At 37.2% G+C, this 21,730-nt stretch overlaps 2 protein-coding genes across 2 annotated transcripts in view; one reads left to right on the top strand and one right to left on the bottom strand.

Annotated features, from left to right (window-relative positions):
* The window catches only part of LOC145248127 (sphingomyelin phosphodiesterase-like), an 86,461-nt gene that overhangs the window by 60,512 nt on the left and 4,219 nt on the right, over nucleotides 1–21,730 (bottom strand). Inside the window, exon 2 of the mRNA XM_080109938.1 lies at nucleotides 2,640–2,804. Within this exon, the coding sequence (XP_079966064.1) occupies nucleotides 2,640–2,804 (165 nt within the window). The remainder of the gene's footprint in view (nucleotides 1–2,639; nucleotides 2,805–21,730) is intronic.
* The window catches only part of LOC145248128 (ceramide phosphoethanolamine synthase-like), a 233,987-nt gene continuing 226,317 nt past the window's right edge, over nucleotides 14,061–21,730 (top strand). Inside the window, exon 1 of the mRNA XM_080109942.1 lies at nucleotides 14,061–14,176. The gene's annotated coding sequence lies outside the window, so the exon portion shown is untranslated. The remainder of the gene's footprint in view (nucleotides 14,177–21,730) is intronic.

The raw sequence follows: 21,730 nt of genomic DNA, 5'->3' as shown, positions 1-21,730 counted from the left end.
ATGAACTTAAGGGTTGGGAGAACCTCTTTAGTCATTGGTTTCAGGATGCCATCCAATTGTTTGAAGTACCCATTTTCCAAGGGATCCAGATGTGAAATCTGCAGAGCAATGGCTGCTTGTGCCCATACCCTTGCTTGGGCATGGACTCTTAAAATATGCTGCTCTAGAGCTCCAGGTGTTGGAGGGAGCCTGTCACTTTTTGTCCTATGCTTGCAGAACAGATGCCATCACAGTTCAGGGATTGTTTTTATGTTGATCCTTTTTGGCAAGTAAGCTGCACATACAAAGGACTCCAGTGTTGACAGCATTCCCTCTGTAACTTTTTGCTTCATCCATAAGCATGTGCAGAGCATTGACAACATCTGCATCTGCTTTGAGGTAGATCAGCTTCTTGTTCCATGTGTCATGGTGGACGGCCAGTCCCAGAACCTGAGGGTTCCCTCATGCACAGGGTGACTTGAATGCTGATTCATTGCTTGGCTTGTACCTTACCTGTTTACTGGATTTGAACACATACATGATATTCTGGCTCACCGTTAGTGTTGCAGGGGCAACATCTTTGGTTCTCTTTAGTTTCCAGCTTTTCAGCAGGCCCAACCATTATCCAATGAATTAAGGTGTATAATTCAGCTGGAATATCATCATTGTCACTAGATACCTGCATGACATTTCTTTCCTTGGGCTCTTTGAAGATTGCAATGCTTTTCCTTATCACCTGAGCCACTTTGTAGATTGTCTTCATGCTGTTCTCCTCCTCCTTACCATTTGCCATTGAGGTATTAACTATGTCCTCTTCACATGTATCTCTTGAATAGAGGATAGTTGGATTCCTTATGCTTGGTTGAACAGACTTCAAGTGCGGCAAATAAGTAAGGATCCTTTCTTTCAGCCATTTTCTACTGAATACAGGTACATGACTTTCAGCCAAGCATATTAACATAAGTCGTTTCAGTATCAGCCATCCAAAGATATGCTTTGTTTTTTTTTTTTCTACATCAATAAGATTTATCAGCTTAAGCAGACTTGCCTTTTGTAGAAAGGGTTCTTCAGCAGTTTTGCTAGTATCTCGAAAAGCATGGAACACATTTTTGGTCCAGCAAGCTTTGTGGTATAGGACATCAATTGCATGTGCATCACTTGGTGATATGCAGGTGTTCAGCCTAGTCTTCAGTGCAGGATTATGAAACCTTTCCACAGTATCTTTGAGATTTTTACCTGCATTCTCAGTCCTGATCTGGTACAGTTGTTGGCTATTGTCCTGTTGGCAGAAGAAGCACTCTTTCTTATCCAGTGGACTTGTATGTGATCGTGTGAATGGCAATGCAGAACCAGATGTAGAGGGGCCTGGAACAGCCTCTTCTGTGCTTCTTCTTTTCTGGCCAGGCTTTTTGGCAGTGTAGTGTCCTGTAGCTAAAACGTGTGCATTGCGATCTCTTGCACGTTGTATTTCAACTTTGTTAGTTGCACTCGAATGACATAAGTGATGCCAGACCGCCCTCTCTGCACACATTGTTTCTCGTGTGCAGTTCTGCAGTGGCCTTTGGACTTGGACATAGTTCTCATCATTCAAACTAGCCCTCTCTAGAATTACCTGCAGTATGAGCCCATAGGATTCTAATCGAGGATGTTGCACCAAGACTCCTTTCTTTTTATCATCAGACTGGCAGAGAATGCAATCCAGTTAATGGACTCCTTGGTTTGACATACCTCCTCTCTACTTTGCGACTCATCACTCGTGCTTAACCTACAAACACAGAGAGAATTACAGTAATGTTAAAATAGCAATACAAAAACTACAAGTTCTCAAAGTATCAAAGGTAAATTAACAATTTGAATTAGTGATGTAAAAGCAAGATTTTTTTAGGAACAGCTGAAGTATGAATTTATAAATGATGCATATTTTTTATTACAAAGATATTGCAATAAAACAACACCACATCAGTTTGAGCCCAGTTATGCATCTAAAAGTTAATTTTGAAAATGTTGTTGCTTTATAACTACCACCATTGCCTTCTCTGACCCCGAAAATGTAGGTTTAGTAGTTAAAATCAGTGTTCCAGCTTATTTAGAGGCCAAGATATTACAAAACGTACATTTTAGAGCAGCCATTTTGTAAATTCCAATATGGCCGCCATATACACATCTGAGAAAATTTTATAACCACCACCCTTGGTTTCCTTGGCCCTGAAAATGTAGATTTAGCAGTTAAAATCACTATTCCAGCTTATTTAAAAGCCGAGATATTACAAAACGTACATCTTATGGCGGCCATTTTGTAAATTCAATATGGCCGCCATATACGCATCTGGGCAAATGCAAACATTAATTTTCTGATTCCTGAGACAAAAACCTTTCCAAAATTGTATAGGTTTGCAAATCTCCAACCCACAAAATCACATTAGCAACCTGACTATAAACTCAATGAAAAAGTAAAGTCAGATCTGTTGATTTATTCCTTTCACAGGTACCCGATCGTTAACTACACCTCCTTTGCTTTCTAGTCTATGAATCTGCAACAACAAGCAAGGGAGATCACTCTAAAAGCTTAATACAAAGAACAGCACCCCTTTTATCTCAAGACAAGGGAGACAACTCAACAAGATCTAGCAAAACTTGTAACCCAATCGCCCAGCACTTACCTTGGGAGTCAGTGGTTCTGAAGGAGGCTTCGTTTTCTTTGGCAGCTCAATGTTCCATGGAGTGACTGGTTCCGAATCCACAGCGCAGGCTTTATGGCCAAGTAGCTGGTTACAAACTTGAACAAAGTTTAGCGGCGTCATTTTCACAACACTGAAGAAAACATCCTGCAGAAAAAGAAAACAGAGGGGAAAAATATAAGTAGATAAGGTGTTAGTGTAGATTGGTGATCTTTTAAACCGACGCATTTCAGGTGAAAACATTATTACATGCTTATGTGTCATGTCGGAATTAATCTAAATTCGGAAAACTCCAAAAAATGATCCCGTAGAAAATGTGTTAGATGTATTTTTACTAACAAATCATCCACAATTACGGTCAGAGATTTTTTATTTAAAAATGGCAGACTCTTAAGTCAATTTAAGTCAAGGGTGATAACTTAGTTTGTCATACTGAATTAGTCGCACAACTCTTCCACATTAAAACTTAGAATAAAACTCGATAATTCAATAAATTCTATTTTTACTTGTAATTATTTTTCTACTGGGTCATTTTTCATAATTTTTTGAATTTATACTAATTTAGGATAACATGTAAGTATGTAATAATGTTTTCATCTGAAATGCGTTGTTTTAAAATATCAACAACTTACACAAGCGTCAAGGGTATAATTCCATTATAGAAACATTGATTTAATTTGAATAAAATGAAATATGCATCAAGTGCGCTTGAAAGTCAAATCACAACGTAATATTAGGAAAATAAACAAATATTTTACTTGTTTGAAATTTATAACGTAAATATATTTCAGAGCCAAACTCCATCCTCAGTATGTTGTTTTCTTTTTTTTTTTCTTCTTCTTTCTTACCATGTTGTAAAGTTGTAGAAAATAAGTCTGTTTGTAAAGATCCATGCGTTGTCTCTCAGTGGTTATATTTTGAAATGTTAGAACATGGCGTTGGCTATGCGAGATTAATGTCAAGGGTGTGAGTTCCATTATAGAAGTATTGATTTAATTTGAATAAAATAAAATACTACCATGTTGTTAAGTTGGAGAAAGAAAATTAAATTATAAATTTCAAGCAAGTAAAATATTTGTTTAGTTTCATAATATTGCGTTGTGATTTGGCTTTCAAGCGCACTTGATGCGTATTTTATTTTATTTTATTTTATCAAGCATTATTTTGGTTTCTATTTTTAATCATATATACGGGTTTCATTAGATCACCAAAGTTAAGCATTGTTTAGCCTGGTCAGTACTAAAATGGGTGACCATTTGGGAATTCCAGGTACTCTATGTACTCTCCGCTTATCTCGGCCTTGCTTCCAGTCGTCTAGCACTACTTCTTTGGGAATACCAGCTGCATGTGCTCTTGGCTTATTTTGGTATTGTTTCCAGTCGTCCTGAACCTCCCCTTGCCACTGGAATCAAACAGGACTCAGGAGAGGAGTGGATAGGTATTATGCAACCCTTGCTTGACAATTTAGCATGCATCATCTATCATGGTCCTTGTTGCTCTGATGGACGAACATTGAAGTCAGACATGAGGTCAGGTTTTATTTATGGAAAATTCACCTCCTTAAAAACAGCTACTCTTATTTAAAAAAAATATATATATACTTCGATTTATGCAAATTTCTCCTTGTTTGATCAAGGCCAGAACAGATACAACAACTTTATCCTATCCCAAAAAGCCAGAGAGACTTTTTTGTTTATGAACTTCCCATGACAGCAAAATGTAACACAAGTTTGTTTAAACATAGCCTAGAATATGCCCATTACCATTCCTTGATAGGGATGTCTTCTAAAGATCTGCAATAATATATCGCCTCCTCCCAAGAGAAGAGGTAATGCTCATGTGATGAATTAGTAGAACTCTCCAATCACTTCCTCTTATTGTTCGTTGCAGAGTTGTGCCCCTTTGTTTTACATTTTAGAAAGTCTCCACATGGATTAACAAACGCCAGCTGTTGTGAATACCTATGTAGATTTGTTAGCAGAATAAAGCTTACTTTAGCTCTTCTTGTCTCCCTTTTGTCTGTCCTTGTTCTACTCGGTCCTCTTCCATATCTATTTCATAACAATTTATTCTAACAACAAATATAATATGGAAAAATATCTCAAACCTGAACGCCTGGACCTGGATCCAAGCAAACCCGACTCTTCAAACATCTGATGACATTCGAAGAGGTTCTTCGATATATTCTTCGATGCAGCCTGTGAAACCCAACAAATGCCTCTATCAGACAAACTTAAAAATTGAACTTACTCATCAACTTAAACTCACTATCTTTAAACACATTTCTGACGCCGACAGCTACATTGATATTCTAGAATTTATGTCACCCAAGAGTAATCCGAACGCTGCATTTCGCTTGGAGTAAGAACATGCCCGATTCTGTAGAAGACATAAAGGAAATAACTAGGTCATGCCAGGTATGTTCCGAGATAAAGCCGAGATTTGTTAAAAATGTCTCCTCAAACACTCATTAAAGCAAGCTAACCATTTGAGAAATTAAGTATGGACCTAAAAGGAGTCCTACCTTTTAACACTTGCAATAGGTACATACTAACTAATACCACTTCCCTTTTGCCTACCCTTGTTCTAATGTCTCAGCAGCCACAGTAAAGAAACATTTAGCAAACCTATTTTCCATTTTTAGGAACCCTTCTTTCATGCACTCCGACCAGGAAACCGTGTTCATGTCAGATCAACTGAAGGAATTCCTACATTCTCGACTAATTGCCACTAGCCGAACTATCACCTTCAGTCCTCAAGGCAACGGACAGGCAGAGAGATACAATGCCATTAACTGGCAAACGGTGAACCTAGCGCTGCAGTCGAGCAATCTCCCTATTGCTAGATGGGAAAAAGTTGTAGATATAGCACTCCACTGTATTGATTTTCATTGCCTCTAACTGTACCCCTCATGAACGCATGTTTAACTTTCAGAGAAAGTCATCCTCTGGAGAATTCACACCGACATGGTTAACTAAATATAAATCCGCACTCCTGAAGCATCATGTATGTGGTAACAAATATGAGCCCTTAGTGGAAACAGTTGAGATTCTCAATGTGAATCTAAACTGTGCTCATGTGTGGCTGAATAATGGAAGAGAAACAACTGTGTCTCTTCGCCATATTGAATCCCTGGGTGAAGAAGCAGACAGTTCACAGCCATATGTGGAATCAGATTCTACGGATGCTCCTATCTGGTCGGACTCTCCACTGGCCCTGCAGAATGATCAATCTAGCTCTCCTCCTTCTCCACAGAGGGACCTTGAAAATTTTGCTACTGAAAACTCAGCTGACCTCAAGAACTCTTCCATAGAATATTCCGCCCTGACATCGCCTCAACCTACAACCTACACTTCGGGAAGATAACTTGAGGACTCCTTCAAAAGGCTATGGGATAACAACTGTTCAACACTCCTCTAGACTTCAACGAAAACATTAATATCTAGCAGAAAATTACCAACTTAGAACATTTCCTTCTTTCTCTATTTTCAGTTTGCACCTGTAGCAACCTAGTCTCTTTGAAGCTGAAACAAAAATGTAGTAGGCAAAAAAAATGAATGTTCTGTCAGCAACAGTACAACTTCAAAATAGTCAATATCGCCCACCTCCAGAAGAGAGGGAACTCCTGTCCGTGATAACCGTGGTAAAAGAAGACACACTCCAATCGCCAGAAACACCCACACACACAATTTGCAGGACACTCCGACTCGTCTCTAGCCTCCTGCTTTTATAGTGGCCGGGAATTATCCATTTGCATAATCACATGAGAAAGAAACGTGATTTTCCGAGAGTTGCATGGGGTAAACGCTAATAAAAACCCCCGGACGCCATCTTGGAATTCTCTTTTCCCCCCAACCAGTGACACAACAGACGTACCCGAGGTAAGCTCTTTTTCCCCTCATTTTAGTTATTGCTACTTCTGCTACAGAAGCTAACAGAGCTGGACTTTCCTGGGCGACAGAGAATGTGGTGATTTAGATGAAATCTCCAGTTACTTTTTTTTTTTTTACACAGTGATCACCACTTATCAAGGCCCGGAAGCCACTCAGGGATAAGGGTTATTGCAAGTACATTACGTTAGTGTGGAGATTTGATAAAGTGTTTACTTAAGGGAGCGGTTCATTAGGAATTTGTTAACGTTGGACTTGAAGACATCCAAGTTGTAGTCCGGTACTTCCTCTTATTGTTTGTTGCAGAGTTGTGCCCCTTTGTTTTACATTTTAGAAAGTCTCCACATGGATTAACAAACGCCAGCTCTTGTGAATACCTATGTAGATTTGTCAGCAGAATAAAGCTTACTTTAGCTATTCTTGTCTCCTTTTTGTCTGTCCTTGCTCTACTCGGTCCTCTTCCATATCTATTTCATAACAACCTAAGAAACATGCATGTATGCAAATGCATGCAAAATGATTTTACCGTTAAAGAAAAAGGTGATAAAAAGGAAAAAGAGCATGTTAGAGAGTACGATCATGTTAGAGACATGGTTAATGACACAGCTGTAACAAGAAGACATGAATGGCAGAAGAATGTGGTAATAAAACCCAGCTTCTATCTTTCAATCATCAATGCTCTGATCTCTGTCTGGCATCAATCAAAATGAATGACTCTTGTCTTGGGGAAGCGCCATGTTTTGATAAGCTTCTAGGTCTGACCTTTACTCCTGATCTGAGATGGAACACATTTATCAAATCCGTTGCCAGGGCTGCTAGGAAAATGGTGGGATCGTGTTACTGCTTCAGTAGATATCTCACTGCTGATGCAATTCTCTACCTGTATAAGAGCTAAGTACGTCCTATGATGGAGTACTATTGCCACATCTGGGCAGGAGTTTATCCTACCTTGACAAAGTTCAAAATACACTTTGTAGCCTCTTTCCCACAGAAGAGATGTTGTGAGCCTGTCTCTGCTTTATCGTTATTTTCATGGCAAACGCTCATCTGAGCTCCAATCTATGACCCCCCCCCTTTTCTGACTTTCACAAAAAAAAAAACACTTGTCTATTTGAAATCACTACCAATAATTTCTCTCATTCTTTATTTGTGCCTAAAACTAAATCTAGATTCCATGAATAAAGCTTTTTTCTTAGAATTGCACGCCTGTGGAACTCTGTTCCGTTTTCCTGCTTTTGAGTTGACTACAATATGGTTGTCTTCAAGTCTAACATTAACAAATTCTTGATGAGCCATCCCTTTAAGTAATCCAATTTACCAAATTTTCACTACTAAAGATGACTACATGTTCCCCTTAACCACTGTACACTCCTTAACCCTTATTCTCGAGTAGCCTCCGGGCCTTGATAAGTGGTGACTGCTTTGTAAATAATTAAAAAAATGCTGTCACAAAAATAAAGGAGTCGAGTTATTACTTGTTCTATGTTCCTTGCGACATACTCTGCTACAATTTGTAGGGTTTACAGGAAGATGACTTTCTAGGACTGAACGAAAGCATGTCTTGATTGAGCCACATAGTTATTTTATTTATAACCAGTTCAACAATTGCAAAAAACAACAAAAAATGCAACTGAATAAGAGTCATAAAAGTTGACAAATAAATTAAAAAAAAAAAAAGGATAAAAGAATTCAAACTGGTTAAAGTAACCATCTATGTTGGGTGAGAAGAAATTCTGATTACAACGTTTTCAAATAATACATCCTTTGCATGAAGACTGTACAATATAGATATATGGTAACTGATAAGGAACGGCATAGTAGTGTGTCGGTTACATAAACCATGTAAGTTGTCCAAAATGGTATTTTTATACATTTTTTTTTTAAATTTATGAGTATGTGACTAAATATGCAGCAATAACATAATTTTGCAGACTTGTTAGTCATAATATGAAAAATATTGTAATGGATGCCTTTTGAAAAGTAATAAATGACCAACTGAGAAAAATTGATATTTGGAACTTGGAGAATTATTATCATATATATATATATATATATATATATATATATATATATATATATATATATATATATAAAATGAACTCATTTTTTCCCGTCGGACTTTGACATTAATAGGATTAAAAATCAAGATATTTCATGCAAATATAATATGCACAAACGGCAGAACAATATCTGAGGTGTGTTATAGGCTTATTATTTCTCAAATTCCTCGATAATCTTAGATTTCTATACTTTTTCTGCTGAGAAGTCACGGCCCAAATCGGTTAAGATCAATGGAAGTGGTAAAATATTTTCTCTCTAATAAATTCCTCCTCCCCCTGCCACCACTTAACACCGTTTGGGGATCGTTCACAAGGAACAGTTGAGAAGAGAACACCGGTTTGGCTTTGTAGTTCTTTCATGTGAAGTTATTTAAAATCACTAAACTAAGCTGCAGTGCTCTGTGGCGTAGTGGTTAGCGTGCTGGACAATTCACATTATATTTTCACGTTCGCGCCGACCTACCGTAGTCTTTTTTTTTTTTGTTTTTTTTCCTAAACAACTGGAATGGACTTTTCTTGGTGGCCGAACTGTTAACGTTGCAGATGTTTTTTTTTGTTTTTTTTCACACTTTATTTTCCTACTTTTACTCATGACTCCGGGTTTGATCCTTCCTACTTACCTACCATAACATTTTTTAAAACCCCCCCCCCCGTCCCGGAAACAAACACTCGGGCAACGCCGGGTACCCCCGCTAGTATATATATAAAATAGCAAAATTGTTATTTAAATGTAACTTTAGGACATTGATGCAACACAAATACAACAGGAACACAATGAACTAGTTAATATTTAGTAGAATAGCTCTTCTGCAATTTGACAGCCTGTAATCTCTTGGGAATTCCTTGAATTAGACTGCAGCAATACTCTGGGGAAAGGGCATCGCACTTTTCTTTAATTTTTGTCCAAAGTTCTTCCAAATTTGAAATTTTATCATTGCGTAGCTGTTCCTTGATGTAATACCATACGTTTTCGATAGGATTGAGGTCTGGAAATTGTGCAGGCCAATCCAAATACAGAATATCATGCTCTTCCAGGAACCTCTTGACATTGTCAGCTGTGTGAATGGGAGCATTATCCTGCATGAAGATGGGATTATCATCCAAATTCCGACCAAAGTAGGGTAAAAAATGCTCAGTCAACATATTAATGTACTTGGTCGAATTAATTCAACTTTGCAAGCGAACTATAGGCCCTGGACAATTGGTACTAATAATGCCCCACACCAAAATTGAACCTCCACCACCTTGCAGTATTGAAACTGAGCACCTAGGATTAAATTCTTCGTCTTCCCTCCGACAGATGTACTGCCTACCATCATTGCCTAACCTATTGAACTTGCTTTCGTCGCTAAAAAGCACTTTTGACTAAGATAAAGAGTCATGATCTTCATTGCATCTGACAAAGTCCAGACGGCGCTTTCTGTTCTTTACAGAAATCATTGGCTTGTGTCTAGCAACATATCCTCACAAATTAAATTCCTTTAATCTTCTTGACAGTAGAAAGAGAGCACTTTTGAACAAGATTGCACTGTTGTTGAGTTTGGGGAGCCGTTTCAAATCTTTTTCTTAGGCTGTGGATCTTGATAGCATTGTCTTCCCTGTCAGAAGTAACTGTAGTACGACCAGATTTAGGGGCATAATGAACACTGCCGGTGTTTTGGTGCTTTTGCACAGTCTTTTGTACCGTTTTCTCATCACATTTCAATCTGCAGCCGATTTCTCGATTGGATAAACCAGAAAGGTGAAGATTAATGAGCTCCTGACGATCACTAAGAGAAAGTCGTGGCATATGGACTAAATGTTACGTTGTATAACCTGGAACGACAACAATTACAATTAGAGATGCTTTGTTCCCTGTTGATGAATATCTTAAACTGATTTAGGGGCGATAATTTAAGCTGGTTTTAAGTGAATTTGTTGCCGTGCACTTTCTTTTTGCCACCTCAATTTGAAGTTATTTTTTTAAATTGATGTGAATACTGGAATATTTCAATTAAAAGTCAAATATGAACAGGTCAAATTATAGAGGAATAAAAGACAAAGGTTGTCAGAATGATACTAAGGAAAACGTTTATTGATATTTAAAAAAAAAAAAAAAGATGACGAGACTTCTGGAAAAAGAATGGCAAAAATTAAATGAGTGAATGTTAATCTGTGATAGATTAATGAGCATGGGAAAGTTATCGAGTTGATATAAGCAACCTCTTTTCTTTCTTTGTTCGACTTACTCTTTTTTCTTCTTCTTCTTCTTCTTCTTCTTCTTCTTCTTTTTCTTCTTCTTCTTTTCTTTTCATTTCTTTCATGATAGTTTGGCATTCGGATGTATGCTAAAAAGCAAATGGCTTGAATTGTTACTCTTTTTCTTTCTCCACTTCGTTCAGATTCGTTCTCTTCGTCACTTCAAAAGCAAGTTAGTTTTCACAGGAACATGTGAACTCCAAATATTTTCAACCGATAGAAATCGTTTCAAATCCCAAAAGTAACAATCCTGTGTCAGATTAACAAGTCTTCTAAACTCCTAAACTGCGAACTTAGAAACTTCTATAAAACAGTGGTTTGATGAAGAGAAGCCAAGAGTTCTTCCAGGTGACACCTGCCTTGACTCTCAACAACACCTAACCTGGAAAGCTGGACTGCTCTACACTGAGATTCCCATAAGCCTGCTGCTATATATCCAATTAACTCAGCTACCCAGAAGGTAAACTCACACACACACACACACTGGAACTTTTAAACAAACTTGCTGATGCTTTTGTCCATTTCTCATACAATAACTTTAAACCTTTTCTCATACAATAACTTTAAATTTGGTTGGTTGGTTAGTTGGTTGGTTGGTTGGTTGCTTGCTTTTGTTTTATGGCATATCAACCCTTTTCGGGTTATTTAATGCCGAATCCAAAGATTTTGAAGAAAAATTTTTTTAATAGAATATATTTGTTGTTTTCACGTCTGTTTCTATTTAACCCATAGTTGGGACCCTAACAGGTACTACCACTCCGGGTCAGAGTGGATCTGGGAGCAATGGTAATTAAAGGGTTGCTCCACACTCCCCAAAGCCCACAAGCTGGGGCCTCACCACTGGATATAGTTTAAGGTCATATCCAGGACCCCCATTGAGGGACTTTTACCCTCTGCAGGGGGGCAGTCGGCGTATTCTAATGCCCCACCGACAGGGCCAACAAAATGTGGTCTTCAAAGATATTTTACATCTCTGGAAAATTGGTGATATAAATATATTTAATATATTATTTTTATTTTTTGTTTTTTGGAATCCTTTGAGATGAGACTTCATAATTTGTGTATTTATTTTTGGTGAACTGTTATTCTCATCTTTATAGTTGTTGTTGTTGTTTCATCATGTTTCGGTCAACTCATCCTCTGGCCTTCTTCAGAGTTGACCGAAACATGATGAAACAACAACTATGAAGATTAGGATAACCGTCTATAAAAAAAAAATGAATGCATAAATATATTTTATTTATTAATTCATGTTTTCTTATTTCATTTTTTCATTTCAAAAATCCCGTTGCTGAGTTAGCTCTTGCTAACTGGTGACCCATTGATAATTGTGACAACGGTCATAGAGACAAGCATCCAAGGATGGCGTGTGCATAGTGTAAAATGTCACCGACACTTGAACTTGAAACCCGACCGATAGGAAATGAAAAGGTGACATGCAAATTAAGACGCTGTCGAATTTGAGCATATAAAAAGCTGGTATTTCTTTCATTCAGCGAAGATTCGTTTTGTTGACTCGGATTCGTTTGAAGGTATGGTTAATTCGCATGTCAGTGGAAAGAAAGAAAGACGGATCAGGATGAGAAAAAGGATTTTCATTTTTTGTGTGTGCCGATAACATTGCAAGCTTTTAAAAGGAAAACTTTAATTTCAACCTAAGAATAATATTTTATTCATTTTTTTTCTATTCACCAATTTAGCTACATGTATAATAATTGTTCCACTGTTCTTTGCATTTTCAAAGACGCTACTATCGCTAAAACACACTATCGTATATGAAGCAACACTCACACATCAGGCTAACAATACACCAGAAATATACATAGGCATGACGAAAGGGACGTTTAAGCAGAGATTTTACATCCACAACAGTTCCTTTAGGGCAAAAACAAGGATAAAGACAGCATTAGCGGCCCAAATACGGCAGCTAAAAGACAACGAAACACCATTCAGCATTAAATGGAGAATCATAGAGAGAAGACCAGCATACTCACCAGCCTCAAAACGGTGCCCCCTTTGCGATGCGGAGAAATGCCACATTATAAAGACTATTAATGACCCTCAAAAGACCTGCTTGAACGTCCGCTGTGAGACCCTTGATGCCTGTATACATAGGAGATACGTGCTCCTAATAAACTGGGAAGACTGAACAGCAAACGAAGACCGCACCTAAAGGAATTTCTTCAAGAGTATGCAGTCAACTTAACACATAATTCAGTAAAAGTGAAAATGGACATTTAGGCAATTGTAAGTAGAAAAGAAAATTATGGCTACCTTAAAGAATACAATACACATATATAAAAACAAAAAGACCTAGGAATTAAATAGTCTCCACTATTATAAAAAAAAAAATAAATAAATAAAATAAGATAGATTAATTACCTCCCTTAGACCAACTGAAACATGTATTACCTCCTCTTAACTAAAACAAAGAAAGAAGAAAGATTGATAAGATAAATTAATTACCTCTCTTGGACCAGCTAAAATTAACAAAAGGCAGACCGGAAACAATGTGGATCGGAAACAAAAGCAGGACAGTACATATTTACTAAAAATGCATTAAATAAAAAATTTAAAAATTAGAAAATTCATATCAGAATAAAATAAAATATACAGAGATAGGAATAAGCAATAGTTAAATAAAAATGAACATCATTATAAACAATAAATGCGGGCCTACTTTTTCCTCAGACAGAAACAACATGGCTGACGAGAGCCTAACATTATTTACGATTTACCATTAACTGGTCCCCTTTATGTTGAGTTTGAAACCAACGGTACCAATGTTTTTCTGAACTTCTGTACAATTAAATAAATAAATATTAAGCTCTTATATCGAAAAAAGTTTCTTTGTAATTGAGCACTTTGTTGGAATTCTTTCCCAAAAAAAAGTGAGCAAATATATATATATATATATATATAATACTAAAACTCTGTCGTTCTTGCTTGTTTGCTTGTTTGCTTGCGCACTATCCTCCTCCTCCTACTACTACTACTATTATGCCTCCTCTTTTTGCTACTACTATTACTTCTCCTCTTTACAACTACTACTATGCTTCCTCTTTCTTCCTCCTCTTACTACTACTACTATGCCTCCTCTTCTTTATCCTACAATTACTACTACTTGTTGACATGTATTTTTCCTACTACTACTTTACTACTTCTCCTCTTCCTCCTCCTCCTCCTCCTACTACTACTACTACTACTAATGAAGAAGAAAATTGAAATAATGTGTTTCCCCTCAGATTATGCCTAAACGCAAAGTTACAAGACCACAAGTGGCTGATAAAAATCCAAGCTGTGATGCAGGACCACTTATAATTCAATGGCTGTAAGTTTTTTTTTTATTTCAAAAATAAACAATTATAAACAGAATGACTCATAGAAATCTATCTATATTCTTTTTTTCATTTTAATATACTTTCATAGAAATATTTCTGTTATGTCACAAAAACCTATTTTCTTTACGTAACAAGTGTCATGCTCATACATTATTCCATAGCTAATATAACATACTGACCCCTTAGGGGATGTTTTGCAACTATTCTGTATTACAACTATACTGTCGCAATTTTCTCACAAATAACTCAACTTTGACCTGTTGATAACATATTTTGTTTTACTGTGTACGTTTTCAGTGGCCTAATTTTTTTTTTTTGCATTTTAAATTATCCGAATAAACAATTGTTAATACTTTCTGCATTTTTTTTACATCGTTCATTTCCGTATTACGTTTAAGTTATTTTAATGCAATTTTCTTACAAATAAATGTACTATTTTTCAATGTATTGTTTTACTGTGTACGTTTTCAGCAACCCAATTTTTTTTTCACGTTTAAATTAAAAGATATTTCAAAATTTGAATTTAACTTTAATATTATGGTATCTGTTCAGTGCACATTTACCTACAAGTATGGCAAACCACTTATAATTCAATGGCTGTAAGTTTTTTTTTTTGTTTTTTTTTCAAGAATAAACAATTATAAACTGAACGACTCATAGAAATCTATCTATATTCTTTTTTCATTTTAATATACTTTCATAGAAATATTTCTGTTATTTTCTTTACGTCACGAGTATTACGCTCATACATTAATTCCATAGCTAATATAACATACTGAACCAACGAGTCACGGGTAGTCTAGTGTAATACTAAATTTAATAATAACCTGTTTATGAAAATTAACTAGCAGTCAGTGTACCATAACATCTACCATAATTTCAAGTCGGATACCATATCTGGCAAGTACCGTACAATAATTTGTGTTAGCCGATATGACAACCCTGTAAATTTCTGGAATAAGGGCGAAAAACAATGCATAAAAGAAATTAATATATATTTAAAAAACAATATGACTAGGTTACTACTACTACGCCTCCTTCCTCCTCCTCCTCTTACTACTACTACTATGCCTCCTCTTCTTGCTACTACTATTACTTCTCCTCTTTACAACTACTACTACACCTCCTCTTCCTCTTCTTACTACTACTACTACTATACCTCCTCTTCCTTATCCTACTATTACTACTACTGGTTGACATGTATTTTCCCTACTACTACTACTCCACTACTTCTCCTTACTACTAATACTACTACTACTAATGAAGAAGAAGAAAATTGAAATAATGTATTTCCCCTCAGATCATGCCTAAACGCAAAGTTAAAAGACCACAAGTGGCTGATAAAAGTCCAAGCTGTGATGCAGGACCAAGCAGACCAAAAAGAAGAAGAACTGAAACTGAAGAAGAAAGAGAAATCCATCTCCAACGACAAAGAGAAAGGGACAGGCGAAGAAGAAATGCTGAAACACAGAAATAAAGGCAGCAGCGTCTAAGAAGTCAGAGAGAAAGATAGAGGAAAAATAGAAATGAAGAGAAACAGGACCAGCAAGAACAGCGCCTCAGCAGTCAGAAAGAAAGAGACAGCCGAAATAGAAATGAAAAGACGGAGGACCAGCGAGAAGAACGCCTCAACAATCAGAGAGAAAGAAGCAGGCGAAATAGAAATGAAGAGATGGAGGAGCATCGAGAAGAGCGCCTCAACGGTCAGAGGGAAAGACATCGGCGAAATAGAAATGCTAGAGGAGCGAGAAGAACGCCTAAGCAGTCAGAGAGAAAGAGATAGGCAAAGCAGAAATGAAGAGACATTTGAAGAGAGAGAGCAGCGCTTGAATAGTCAGAGAGAAAGAGATAGGCAAAATAGAATTGAAGAAACATTAGGGCACAGAGAGCAGCACCTCAACAGTCAAAGAGAAATGCAGAGATACAATAGAAGTGAAGCAACAGATGCAGAAAGAGTCGAGCGATTACATCAGAATATGAGAAACAATTTGAGGTTGATGCAAAATCTGCAGATGTTGGCCACATGACCAAGATTTGTCCCCACTGCAAAACTCATCTTTTTCATGGAGAAACTGCAAATTTTTGCTGTATGAAAGGCAAAGTTCAGTTACAAAATCTTCAGCCTTTGCCTCCTGAGATCCATCATTTATTCATCAGTGATGAACCCATTGCTAATGAATTTAGGAAAAGCATAAGACAATATAACTGTCTTTTTCAAATGACTTCTTTTGCAGCAAAGGAAATCAGTCATAGAAATGGTTGGAATCCTTCTGTTGTGATCCAAGGCCAGGTTCATCATTATATTGGATCACTTCCAAGCTCAGTACATTCAGATATATTTTTTGGATTCACAAGATGGCATTGCAATTAGATTGAAAATATTGCAAAATGTTACCATTCAACGTAACATTGTTGAATTATTGGAAAACATTCTAAGACAGCACAATCAATACATCTTGACACTGAGGCATGCTAAAGAAGAAATAAAAAACCTTCCTAATGCAACAATTGAAATCGATCTTGATAAGAGGCCAACTCAAGAGCATGAGAGGAGGTTCAATAAGCAAGTTGCCAACGAGGTTGGTATCATCATTCAAAATAATAATGAGCCACGTTTATCCTCACGGCACATTGTTCTTACACACAGAGGAGGACAACTACAAACTATATCTGAATCCCACCGATCATATGGCCCTCTTCAGTATGTCCTGTTCTTTCCATCTGGAAAAGACGGTTGGCACCAACAGATGCAAATGACCAATAACAAAAAACTAACTGCAATGCGTTACTATGCCCATCGAATTATGGTTCATGAAAATGAATTTAATTATCTCTTAAGAGGTGGCCGTTTGTTGCAACAGTTTTTGGTTGATATGGCTGCAAAAAATTGAGGCTGAGAGGTTGAATTATATTCGACTGAACCAATCCACTCTCAGATGTACCACCTACAGAGGTTTTGTTGATGCACTAAATGATAATGATGATTTTATATTTATGATGATGATGATTTTAGCAATGTTGGAAGGAGAATCATTCTATCTTCAACATTCGTTAGAGGACCAAGATACATGATGGAACGGTGTCAAGATGCCATGATGTATGTACGACGTTATGGAAATGCTACATTTTTTGTCACCATGACATGCAACCCTAACTGGCCAGAAATAAAGGAGCATTTGTTTTTGAATCAACAACCCAATGACAGACCAGATTTGATAGCTCGTGTGTTTGACCTAAAGAGAAAAAAATTCATAAAGTACTTGACTGGTACCCAAGGTCTGTTTGGCAAATGTATTGCTTATGTTCTCAGTGTCGAATATCAGAAGTGAGGTCTTCCGCACTTGCATTGTTTATTATGGATGGATGAAAACTCGAAACCAAGACCACAAGAATATGACAGATTTTTGCAAGCTGAGATTCCTAACCCCAATGAAAACTTTCAGGGGCACCAGTTGGTACTGCAGCACATGATCAATGACCCATATTGCACTAATAAGTCACCATGTTGTAAGGACGGACGGTGTAGCAAGAGATATCCTAAGCATTATAGTGTGCATACAAGGTGTGGAGAGGAGTCTTATCCTGTTTACCGACGCCGATCTCCTGAAATGGGTGGACATCATGGACATAAAGAAGGGAGGCCACGCCAAAATATTACAAATGAATGGGTTGTTCCTCATAATTTGCAGTTACTAAAAATCTTCAACTGTCACTTAAATGTTGAAATATGCTCTTCTGTGCACTCAATAAAATATGTCATTAAATACACAATGAAGGGCAGTGACCAACTTTGTTTTGGAGTAAGCCGTGAGGATGAAGTGGCACAGTACTTAACTGGTAGGTATATTGGTCCATCGGAAGCTGTTTCTACTATTCTTGGCTTTCCCATTCATAATAGAGAACCTGCTGTGATTCGTCTCCAAGTACATCTTCCTGAGCAGCAACAGGTATTCTACCAAGAAAATGAAACTATCCAACACAATAACAATATGACCAAGACTACACTCACGGAATTCTTTGATCTTTGTGTCCGTAATCCTTTTGGCAAAAACACTATACTATGTTGACATTCCACGATTCTATGTGTGGAATAATAAAAGATGGCAAAGAAGAAAAGCAGGAATGAGAGTACAACTGCATCTTCACATATTTGAAGCAAACTTCATAGGACGTGTATACACAGTTTCTCCCAACAGTGGCGACTTGTACTATATGAGGTTACTGCTTCATCATCTTTAAGGACCAGTGTCTTTTGATGAACAGAAAACAGTCCATGGTGTAATATTGCTGCATGATGATGCTCGCTGGCAGCACATGATGGAAGAGGCGGAAAGAACAAGATTTCCCAGAGCCATGAGAAATTTATTTGTTGTGCTCCTTGTGAATTGTGAAATCAACAACCCAATTGATCTTTGGGAAAGATTTAAGGACTCAATGTCAGAGGATTTCCATCATCTGGAGCAAAGAACATTGTATGATCATACCTTATTAATAAATGGAAAGCATTATAATTGTTATATTCCTAAATACTTAGGAAATAAAGACAAACGTGAGTTACACCGAGTGGTATGTGTAATGGGGTTTATTTATAATACAGAAACGTAAGGCTGCTCGCCTAAGGTAAATAGAAGTACATAGTAACAAGTATGGGGAAGAAAGTCTGATAATCAACCCGTAAGACTATCCGTCTTACTGCGACTGCTTGTCTGCCGCTGTCTGCCGCTGTCTGCCGCTGTCTGCCAAACAGTCCAATATATATATACAGTTTGTAACCGGTGTATAGCCAGTTATGTTCCTTCACAACACCTCCCCTTGAAGCTGAAATCTTCCTGATTTTAGCTTAAATACCTCTTCCTTTTAGGGTCAGGGCTTAATCTCCTGGTAACTTTTCTCTTTCTTGCGCTTTTCCTTCTGGTCAGCGTTACCCGGGGTAAAGTTTTCTGTCCAGCCCGTATGGTCGGTTCAGGCGAAATATTCATTGTTTGCGGTACACACGCTGGTTTTGGTATATCAAAAATATCGCACAATGTTTCCATTGGTGTCTCTTCCACATTTGGAGACAGTCTGGGACGTATTTGATTTCTGTGTCTTTTGCAGACAAAACTTAATCCTTGGATGGTATAGACCATGCTCCCAATCCTTTTTTTGATAATACCTTCAACCCACTGATTTCGTCCATTTTGAAAATTTTTGAAATATACATTTTCACCTGGGGAGAAGCACTTGGTATTAAGGTTTTCTTTTTTGAAAACTTTCTTTTTCTCTGGTAGCAGCCTATCGAAGACAGATCTTATCTTTCTTGCAAACATTAGCTCAGCCGGGGAAGAATTGACATTATTATTAGGATTTGGTGTCACCCTGTAAATTGCTAAAAATGTTTGAATACATTGTTCGTCTGTGTCCGTAGTAAGATTTTTCTTAAGTGCCCTTTTAAACGTATCTACAAATTTTTCGGCCAACCCATTCGATCGTGGATGGTACACAGGTGTTGTCATATGTAGAATATTTAGTGAGTCACAGAATTCTTTGAATTCATGAGCAGTAAATGCTGTTCCATTATCGCTCACTAAGGTTTTTGGCACTCCAAAACGGCTAAAAATTTCATTAAGCGCACTCACAGTGTTTTTTGCTGTTGGATGTCTAAACTTAAATATTTCTGGCCATTTTGAAAAAGAATCTACAATAATCAAGTAAAAATAACCATTTATAGGTCCCGCATAATCAATATGCAGACGTGACCAGGGTAGGTCCGTCTTTGGCCATGGCGTCGTTTTTACTAGAGGATCTCGAGCTGCTAATTGACATCCTCTGCATGTCTTGACACATTTTTCAACTTCCTTGTCCATACCAGGCCAGTACACATATCCTCTCATAAGGGATTTCATTCTCGAAATGCCCGGATGACCTGTATGAAATTCCTTCAGAATTTTCCTCTGTAACGTTAGTGGAATTACGATCCTCTCACCATACATGAGCACATCTTCACAGATGGAAAAAGGCGTTGTTTGATCTACCTTTTTATTTTTTTTTATCCATCCCAATTGATTTTTCATTTTCTTAATGAAAATGTCATTTACTGCCTCTTTTTTTATTTTTTCGAAAGTTACCGGAAGTTCACGTATCATATTACACATTGAACTTGTACATTCACTTTCGTCTTTAAGCGCAGCAATTACCGTTTCTTCGAAACTTTCGCTTCTTTTAGGGATCAACCGTGATAATGCATCTGCGTGTCCTAACTTTTTTGAGGATACATGTTCCATCTTAAACTGATAGTTTAAGAGGGTTACAGCCCATCGCTGTAATCGATTCGCAGTATGTGTGGGAATGCCTTTCTTTGATCCAAATATGGTAAGTAGGGGTTTATGGTCGGTTTGCAAAATAAAAGATCGTCCATGGAGAAATCGATTGTACTTTGTAATTCCAAATATTATCGACAGCGCCTCTTTTTCAATTTGGCTGTAATTTTTCTCCGCTGCAACCAACGTTCTTGAAGCATGGGCGATAGCTTTTGTCCTACCATCCTCATACTTGTGAAGTAATACAGCGCCAACACCGTAATCACTGGCGTCCGTTGCTAGTATTAGTTCCTTTTCTGGATTGAAATGTGCCAATGCTAAGTCTGACAGTAGACATCTTTTGATATTTTGGAAAGCAGATTCACATTCCTTATTCCAGTTCCATTTAACACCCTTTTTCAGTAACTCGTTAAGAGGAGCTCTTAAATTATGTATGTTAGGGATGTAAATTGCATAGTATTGAACTAATCCCAAAAACGATTTTAATTTTGTCACTGAATCTGGAGCAGGCATCTTTTCAATTGCTTCAGTCCTTTGTGGATCCGGTCTTCGACCCTCTTTGTCGATTATTTGACCTAGATATTTAATTTTTTTCATAAAAAAATCGCATTTTTCTGGGCTCAATTTAAAACCAAATTCCTGTATTCTTTTGAATACTTCTTTTACATGCTTCTTATGATCTTGCAAATTTTCACTTTTAATTAGGATATCGTCAAGGTAGGCCATTGAAAATTCCAACCCTGCCAGCATCGTGTCCATAATTTGCTGGAAAATAGCAGGAGCAACCTTTAATCCAAAAGGAAGCCTCTTTAGCTTAAAAATGCCCTTATGAGTATTTATGCCTAAGTATTTGGAGCATTCATCGCTGATCTTAATTTGCAAGTAAGCATCTGAGAGGTCTATCTTAGAAAAAATTTTTCCTCCGTTAAGCTTAGAGAACAGATCTTCTGCGGACGGAAGGGGATAATTATGGTCCAATAGACAGTCATTTAAACCCGTTGAAAAATCTCCACAGACCCTTATTCTGTTATTTTTTTTCTTTACATACACGGTTGGACTTGCCCAATCTGTGTGGTTAACTTTTTCAATGACTTCTAGTTGTTGAAGTCTATCCAACTCTTTTTCGATTGCGTCCATCGCTGAAAAAGGCACATTCCTTTTAGGTTTGAATACTGGAGTGGCATTTTTCTTTAATTCAAATTTTGCCTCTGTCTTAATACAGAGTCCTAGTCCTTCGGCAAAAAC

This window comes from Euprymna scolopes, chromosome 26, assembly GCF_053919585.1.
Source record: "Euprymna scolopes isolate OS-2025 chromosome 26, ASM5391958v1, whole genome shotgun sequence".
Classification (NCBI taxonomy): Eukaryota; Metazoa; Mollusca; class Cephalopoda; order Sepiida; family Sepiolidae; genus Euprymna; species Euprymna scolopes.
The sequence above is the reverse complement of the archived record's forward strand: the minus strand, read 5'-3'. Positions and strand labels throughout refer to the sequence as shown.